Source organism: Hipposideros armiger, unplaced genomic scaffold (genome assembly GCF_001890085.2).
Source record: "Hipposideros armiger isolate ML-2016 unplaced genomic scaffold, ASM189008v1 scaffold_463, whole genome shotgun sequence".
NCBI classification, from domain to species: Eukaryota; Metazoa; Chordata; class Mammalia; order Chiroptera; family Hipposideridae; genus Hipposideros; species Hipposideros armiger.
Genome location: NW_017731813.1, coordinates 47,436 through 56,881, shown reverse-complemented (window position 1 = coordinate 56,881; position 9,446 = coordinate 47,436). Strand labels below are relative to the sequence as shown.

General features: G+C 35.4%; 1 protein-coding gene across 1 annotated transcript in view; it reads right to left on the bottom strand.

Moving 5' to 3' along the window:
• TBCEL (tubulin folding cofactor E like) overlaps window positions 1–9,446 on the bottom strand; it is a 91,005-nt gene that overhangs the window by 42,068 nt on the left and 39,491 nt on the right. The window contains exons 3-7 of the mRNA XM_019666170.1: window positions 8,348–8,529; window positions 6,770–7,026; window positions 3,688–3,814; window positions 2,065–2,181; window positions 1,854–1,880 (exon numbers count right to left, since the gene is read on the bottom strand). Coding sequence (XP_019521715.1) covers window positions 1,854–1,880; window positions 2,065–2,181; window positions 3,688–3,814; window positions 6,770–7,026; window positions 8,348–8,370 — 551 coding nt within the window. The 5' untranslated portion in view covers window positions 8,371–8,529. The remainder of the gene's footprint in view (window positions 1–1,853; window positions 1,881–2,064; window positions 2,182–3,687; window positions 3,815–6,769; window positions 7,027–8,347; window positions 8,530–9,446) is intronic.

The following is a 9,446-nucleotide window of genomic DNA, read 5'->3' as shown; positions in this document are numbered from 1 at the left end:
TAAAATAAAATAGCTTGACTGCATGAATTTTTTGTAGTAGCTATTCAATCATAGAGTGTTTAGGATTAGAATAAATAGGTTATCTAATTTCATGGAGAGAAAAATGTGTTTTCATTTGTACAGGGAATATATTAGGGCAGGTAAGAAGAGTTTCTTTATGTAACTATAGGGAAAAGAAAGAAAGAAAGAAAGACAGACAGACAGACAGATAGATAAATATAGATAGATACATAGATTGGGTTGTCAAAGTGGCAGATGTTCTTTCTGCTGAATTGTTCCTATTTGAGGGCAAGTCCCAAGATCAAGAGAAGCAAGATTCTACCTCACACTGCAGAAGCCAAAGTGGAGCAGATAATCCCTTTCCCTATCTCTTGGGAGACAGAGTGTGAACACATGCCCTAAATATAGTCAAACCATTGGTCAGATGCGTATATTTGACCCTTAGGGAATGAAGCAAAGGACAGTGAGAGATTATTTTCAACATTTATGGGAAACTCAAAAGTCCATGACACAGCTGCAAGTGTCCAGTGGTAAAGTCCAGTACTGTAGTGTCTAGACCTGACAGTGCCAGCAGAGATATACACAGCAAATTATAAGTTGAAACCTTGGCTATCCTTACCTCCCTCAGTTCCTGTATAAGCCTAGGCCTTCAGCCTGCCTAACAATCCTTTTAATTCCTCAGTATCCTCCCAATAAATTCCTCCCCTGATTAAAGATGACTTCTCTGACCTGCATTCAAGGACAGCGACTAGTACAGAGGCATAAATGCCCTTTAGGATACTTATGCCATCAGAGACAGAAAACAGTTCACTGACCACATACTCCTATGTACTACTTCTTACAGCAGACTGGGAGTTAAGTAAACTGTAATGGAAGACTGGCTCAATGCCAAAATATTTACTTCTTCCATCAAATGAAGCTATAGATGTTAGACCATTTTTTACCTAAAAACAATTTCATGCAGTTTAACCTATTATTTTTAGGTTGTGTTAAAAGACATAGCAATATCTATTTCTCTCTACCTGTCTGTTCCTGGCTAATTTTAAAAGGTTACCTTCTAAATCCTTAATTTGTCTAATATTTTAAAAATACTTAAGCTTTAAAATGCTAATAATACCACAAAATCTTTTTATATAGCACTGGTTGAGCTTTACAGAATGTTGACCCTCAAAGTCTAAATTTAACAGAGAACTTTGTGGGAAAATGGGTATGTTGAGTAAGAATGCGTTAGAATCACAGAAGTTTGGAACCAGGACAAACTCATTTGATTCACGTTTAATGCTAACTTGCATCCTATTTGTCTGAAACTTCTCCTATTAAATGGGATTTCGCATCATTCTTAAAGTCATTAAGGAACGCATATAATTTGGGGGGTAACTGATTGTAGTTACCAACACATAGAAACTTGTTTTGGCAGAACTTTTGTTTCTTTTGTATTTATCTATATCATACCTGTTACATTTCCTTTTATATTTACAGAGAATTAAAGGTAGTTCCTCACCAAACTCTGTGTGTGTGTGTGTGTGTGTGTGTGTGTGTGTGTACTCTTCATATACTTAAAGGTAATTACTAATTCAGCCTTCACCATTTCTCTTTATACTCAACCACCCTAAACTCCTTTACTACTTCCTGGAGTCTATATATTCCTGTCCTGTTCTCATATTCTCTAAATCTAGTGCACATTTGACAAATCTTCCAAACTGCAAAACTTAGTATACCCTAAAAGCAGATGCAATGTGAAAGAAGAGACCGATTTGGGGATTCGGGAAACTATGCCCCTGGAGAAGAAAATTAAAAAGGAAAAATGATATGGAGTATGGAGTGGGAACTACTAGAAGGAGTCAAATACTTACCCAACCATTCTTAATACAAGTGCAAAGCTAGAAGAAATACATTGTGGAAAATTAGATAAGATAGGTTTATTTTTGTATTTATTTTTTAACCCATCACCAATATCCTCTAATAGGATCCAAAAACAAATCATTATATTTTGTTGTACAACAGCAGTGCTTACATTGCTTCAGCAGTTGCTGAAGTGTTGCTAAGCTAGCGAAGGATTTTTACCTGAATGGCACTTCTTCCTGCGGAATGTCTACATAGTAACGGATAAAAAATCTCTCAGAATCTTCTCGCTCACCGTCAGTAACAACACTGCCATTGAGTTTGGAAACTGATGGCAATCTGTAAGCAAATACCAAAATAAAGATGTTTTAAGATATTAAAAATATTTGGCTTTAGACAAAAAATTACTGGTTTCAGGCCCAGTCTCATTCTCTTGAAAGGACACATTTCATGTAGCCCTGCTTGTGTACAACTACTGACATAAAGTAAAGTGGTATAAAAAAAATAAAAGGACCAAAAATACCTAGTTTGACTTTTGGATGTGATGCTGACCTTTTATAATCACAACTCACTTTTCAAAACAAGATTGCAGGCAGCAATGCATTTCCAACTTAAATATAATACAAGCCACATATGTAATTTTAAATTCTCTAGTAGCCATATTTTAAAATGTAAAAATACAACAGATGTAATTAATTTTAACAGTATATGTTATTTAACCCAACTAATGCAGGGTATAATCATTTCAACCTGTTATCAATACTAAAAAATAACTGCGAAACTTTACATTCTCTTTGCCATATAAAGTGTTCAAAATTCAATGTATATTTTGTACTTCAATTCAGACGAGCCATATTTTAAGCGCTCAAAAGTCACACATTGCTAATGGTACCATATTGGACAGCATAAATCTATAGAGTAGTCAGTACAATTCTGTTATAACTTCAAGAATTAATTTTTTATATTTACAAAAGAATTAGTAAAGAAAAGAAAATACAAGGCCCATTACAAGACTTACTCCTCTAAGAAGAAGAATATGCCGAAACTTATTTCTTCAGTGAGATATTAATGGCAATGTTGGAAAGCTTTAAAGATCTGCTTGGTGTTGGTTGGTCAGAGAAAGATTAATATCCTGTCTTCCTAACCACTCTTCTTTAGGGAAACTTATCGGCTACTGTTCCCCTTTCAAAACTACTATGTATAATACACAAAGAACAAGTTAAAGTTCCATAGCCCTTTACACCTTAGCTGAGTTTTATTGCTGATAAAGGTGCATACAAATATAAATATTCATGGGTCATTTCAGTAGTTTGAGGGAGTCTGAGACACGAAAGGCAGGGAAGTCAGGAAGAAGATAACAATATAGTAGTCCCATTTAAGTCAGTCTACGTAATAAGAAGAAAAGACAGATGCTGCTCTCTTAAGTTTTACATTAATGAAAAAACCTGATTTTCAAGTATTACACTTTAAATGACCACGATGTTAACAGAGAAAATAAGGACAACGAAAATAGAATCAATTCCTTATTGTACCTACTTTTTCTTCATGACCCAAAACAGAAGTTCAGATATTATAAATATCAAAAAGCATAAAAACAGACTAGATTTGTGAGGGAATTTGTCAGTGGTCTTGGCAAGCCAAAAATATTTTACATTTTTCTCATTATATTGCTTTCTTTTCCTTTCAGGATTCAGAGCCACAAAAGCAGCTCCTTCAAGCACAGTCTGTTCAGAAGATGGATCAATTTGCAGTGTACTCCCTCCCAAATAGTGTATTATTCCTTTAATGAAACAACATGGTCCCCGAGAGAAGAAAAAAAAAAGCAGAATAATCAGGACAACAGACCTGGCTACTACCAATTTCCTTCGCTCCTCGGTGGTATATGGCTGCAGAAGAGGAATTCCTAATAATCTCACTTCTTCAAGTTTGGGAAATGAATTTAGTTTGTCAATGTCTTCCCAGGACTGCAAACCTAATTTGACAAATATATTGCTTAGGTAAGTCCAGAAAAGCATACAAATAAGAAGATAAACATAGCAAAAAAATTACTTCAATTAATAATATCTCAAATGTTAAAAGGATAGTAAACTAGTTAGAGATCCTGATTTTCTTTTTTTTAATCCAAGAAAAGAATAGAATACAGTTAAATACCATAAAAACGTCCCGATGGCCTCTCTTATACCTGTGATCCCAGTCGTCAAGATGAGAGAGCCTTATTCTTCAACATCCACTCATCTATTAATTCTCCACCCAAATGTCATATAAAGGCAGTCCCTGGTAGTTTCAATGAGCAGGATGTATGTCATGAAAAGTGATGTGATCAACTCTTTCATCAGATACAGACTCAGAGAACGTAACTGTTGACCAGAGTTGATACTGTCAGACTCAAATTTTTACCTAACAAATTCTAAAAGGGGCAAGGTCAATAGAACCAGAAACTAAATATTATCTCTCTTTCATACTGTCCACATTTTGGGGACAGGGAAAACAGATTCAAAATTTAAAACAAACACACAAAAACAAAAAACCTGAACCTTTGGGTAAGAAGAACATGCAACAAATTAAGCTCATTTAGTTCTAAAACGAAACTCTTCCTATGGTTGTGAGCAAATGTGTCATCCAAGTCAATAACCTGACACTCGTAGGAAATATATTCCTATAATAATGAAGCTGGTCAACTTTAGAACTTGTTAAATCCATTTCAGAGAACAACATAGTCCCTTCTTATTTCAATCAACTGTCAGCAATTTATGAGAGAAACAATTTATGAGGACTCTGGTGCATTAACTACCCCAAGTTATAATTGTCCTCTTCCTTTCAGAAGGGCATTTCCATCTGGGATGAAGAACAGAGTTAGCACAAGGGGCGCTGAGCTGTGAAATATACAGCTTCCTTATGCAAAATTCTGGTTTTTAACCTTTTCACTGCGTTAATTGATTACAAGTTTGTTCTCCAAAATGTGTCAAAAATCCACAGAAAATAATTATAGCATTTATATTTTAAGTAAATACAGTTAAGGTGCTACATTTTATTAAAATAAATGATTTCTTTATAAAGTATAAAAATTTCCTATTGTTATTCATTCTTGAAAAACACAAAAATAGAGAAAAATGTACATCTGCTTTCTTAAACTTCCTTTCTGGAACAATGAGCTCGTGGGGTAAAGTCGAACGCCACAGTCAGAGGCATGGAAATATCATTTGACTAAAGACGAATGTTGCAGTGAAAATGTTAAAACTTAATTTCCCTCCTTATAACCTCTGTGGCAAACTAAACCATTTGTTTTTTCAGTTGTAGGTTAGTTAGTTTTAGTTATATGGTTGTTTTAAGAAATAGGCTGAAAGACAATGTCAAGAGAATGAGAAGAAAAGCCACAAACTAGGAGAGTGTATGTGTTAAAGACACATCTGATAAAGGACTGTCACCCAAAATAAATAAAGAATTCTTACAACTCCACAATAAGAAAATGAACAACCTGATTAAAACATGGGTAACAGACCTGAACAGGCGCCTCACCAAAGAAGATACACAGATGGCAAGTAAGCACATGAAAAGATATTCAACATCACAATGTCATTAGGGAATCACAAATTAAAACAACAATGAGATACCACTATACACCAACTAGCATGGCCAAAATACAAAACACTGACAACACTAAATGCTGACAAGGACATGAAGCAACAGGAACTCTCATTGATTTCCGGTGGGAATTCGAAATGGTACAGCCACTTTGGAAGACAGTTTGGCAGTTTCTTACCAAACTAAACATAGTCTTACCATATGATCCAGAAATTACACTCCTTGGTCTTCACCAAAATGAACTGAAAATTTATGTCTACACAAAAACCTGCACACAGAGGTTTACAGCAGATTTATTAATAATTGCCAAAACTTGGAAGCAACCAAGGTGTACTTTAGCATGTGAGTGCATAAACTGTGGTACACCCAGACAATGGAATATTATTCAGTGCTAAAAAGAAATAAGCTATCAAACCATGAAAAGACATGAAGGAAACTTAAATGCATATTATTAGGTGGAAGGAAGTCTGAAAAAGCTATATACTATATGATTACAACTCTATGGCATTCTGGAAAAGGCAAAACTATGGACACAGTAAAAAGATCAGTGGTTGCCAGGGATTGGGGAGGGAGTGAGGGATGAAGAGGCAGAGCACAGAGGATCGCTAGAGCAGTGAAATTATTACGTATGATGCTACAGTGGAATCCACCTGTCATTATAAATCTTCCATACCCATAAAATGGACACCCAAGGGTGAACCCTAATGTAAGCTCCAGACTTCAGGTGATGATGAGGCGTCAATGCAGCTTCACTTGTAACAAATGGATCATTTTGGTGCCGGGATGTTGATGGTGGGGGAGATTGTGCGTGTGGGGGCAGGGAGGGTATGGGAACTTTCTGTACTTTCTGCTCAATTTTGCTATAAATCTAAAACTGCTCTGAAAATAAAGTTTATTAATTTTTAAAAATAGGCTAAAAATATTCACTCCTGTGATAAACAGAATTAGATGTCAACAAACGGGCAATCAGTTATATATAAATACAGAAAAGAAAAGTGAGCCTTTTGAGATCCCCTAACAACCTAAGTACAGGCAAAATGGTCTCGTGTGTAATTCCTTATATTCTTTTTATTCTGCCTTTTACTATACAATTCATTAATTTAACTCCTTTCATAGCATAACCCCTTTAATATATAAAATATAAACAACTAATATAATGCTGTGCCACTTGATTTATGAAAGTGAATGCCTTAAATTTAGCTAACCAGCAGGCATCTGCATGTCACTCTTGAAAATACATCCTATAAGAGGGCACAGCTATGACTAAAAGAAATACACTTTCACTGTATTTCACGCAAAAGCTCAGATCAATTTGCATGTAGATGAGAACAAACCTGTACCTCACCTGACTTGTGGAGGCTGATGGATCGCAGATTAGGAAACAACCTGGCCAATGAATCATTAGGCTCCTCAATAGCATTCAAATGATTGTTGGCCAGGACAAGGGTATCCAGCGAAGGAAACATAACTCCTAACTTTCGTATTTCAGTCCAGTCTTGGAGGTTATTATCTGTTATATGTAGTAGCTTAAGAGAAGGACAGCAAATAGAAGGACAAGACACTGTTTCATAGTCATTAAGGCACAGGAAGAGCTCCTCCAAACTGCAGAGACAAAAAAGGAAATAGTTATTGTTTAAAGCAGTTAAGTTTCTACTTTGCACCTATTTTCATTCATTCAAGCAGTAAGTAAGTGCCTACTATGTGTAAGACTCTGCTAGGCATTGTAGAGAAAATATAAAGATGTCTTCCTGAAGCTTAAAATATAGCTGGGAAGAAAAAGCCTAATATACATAAAACAGCAGAGAATGATATAACCCAGTGCTAAATTAATTTTCTGCTTAATGAAACAGTACTGTTAACTATAATAGTTCATATAGGAATGGAATTGAAATTGTAGTTAGAATATTCAGGAAAGGATGCATGGCCTTGAAAGAGTGGCAGACTTGCATAAATTGAGAGGAAATAAAAGAAAATTCCAGAAACAACATGAACAAATGTTTAGAAATAGAAATAACAACTATCATTTATTGAATTCCTACCCTTTGTCAGCCCCTGTGCGATGTGCTTTATAGGCTGGACTTCTGCTTCTGCAAGGTAGATATAATTATGCCCATTTTATAGACAAGGAAGCAGCTCAAAGAGATTAATTAATTTATCAAAGGTCATATGGTCAGTAAGTGGAACTGATACTTAAAAGCTCATTCTATGCCATGTCAGATGTTGCATGCTGTGAGGAAACCAATTTCATTAGAGTGATAGTGAGAAACTAACATGTAATAAGTGGGGTGAAACCAGGTTCTTAAAGGCTTTGATAATTTCCATATTTATACAGTCAAAGAAACTACAGATTCATATATTTCTTTCAACTACTTCCTTTGAACACTTAGATGCATATTCAAAGATAGATACAAACAAAAATAACAAAGCATTTCTAAACTGACAAAAGTATAATTTCTTGATTAAATTATTGAAAAGAATACCAGGTCCATTTTTTAATCAGGCCAGCTATGTGCTTAATCATCTGAGTGTTAACATATTTTAGAGATACTGTGATTTCCCCCCAACCTTCCCTCCCTCCCCCTCAAATAAAAGCACTGAGGCAAAATTCTGAAATCAGGTAATCAGAAGATTAAAATGGAAAAAGGTAGGGTTGATCTAGAAATGATAAGTGCTTCTCAGGGATATTTTCTGGCCAAAGGATGACGTATCCTGTGTCTTGGTGCTACTCAACACTGAACAAGTATTCCAATAAAAATGCTACTAGATTACCCTCACACCCTTATTGTAATTACTTCATTTTTCTAACCTCAGTCTCCATTCAATCTGCAGTTCTAGTATTTCTGAGATGGGAGATCAGCAGTAATTCTATGTACTAACACAGATGGCAACACAGCCCCCTCTCCATCATGCTCTCTGGGCTTACTCTGGTAACTCCTGCAGTATCATGTGGACTGTCTCCCAAGAAGCTTTGCTGTTGTTGAGGACAAGTTTGCGAACCCCAGAGAAGGACCCAGCATATGTTCTTTCTAAAACCGACAAATTCAGAGGGTTGGAACTCAGGTTTAGAAACTCCAACTGGGGAACATTTGACACAATTTTACTGACCTAGGGAGAAAAAAAAGAAAAGCATATCAGGCAGTAATCAGAGCTTTTAAATAGCAATCATGCTCAAGAAAGGCTAAGTGAGTGGGTCTCCAGGCAAAGGGCCATTCACATTAGGGAGTCCTATTTAGTGACAGTACCCACAGAGGGGCATAAGTAATTTCAACAAACCTTGGCAAATAACTTAATCTCTTTCTATGAAATAGTATCATAACTGAAAAGTAATGGTACAAAAGAAAGATTTCCCATGTTGCTTTTGGCAAGGCTTTTTATTCTGTTCTATATGATATTCTCTTTGATAAATGGAGAAAAGATAGTTGCGATGACATTTTAGGCCACAAGTTTCCAAAGAGCTGAGATGGGGTCATGTAATCCTCTTTGAATATCTCTTCCTTCCATCCTCGGTACAACATTAAAGCTAATTAAAGACTTATTGAAGACCACAAAGTAACAATTCAGGTGTTCAAAATTTACTACATAGTCACAATCACTTAGAAAACAGTTTCAGCTTGGTTCAAAGATAGACTAAACTTTAAAATATATTTACTGAAAAATAACAAAAGATCCATAGCTACATAATGAAAAAGAAAACAGCATCAACTTAATGATTTCGCTAGCAAATTTGTAGACAAAAAAATTTTTAAAAAGGAAACTGAACATTACTGACCTTAACTCCTGGGGTTGTAAAAAAAAATGTATACAAGTGGACACTTTGGTCAACATGGTTCAAGCAGTAGTTGGCCGTAATCAGAAGTGCCTGGACGCTGATGGTAACAACTTTGAGCACCTCTTGTAATTGCAGAAGTCAAGCGTGACTTGTATTCATCTTTTGTTATCGGTATACATTGAGTATTAAAAATTTAATACAGTTTTCCTTTCTTAAAATGTGTATACTTTTTTTGGCACCCTCTGTATTTGCT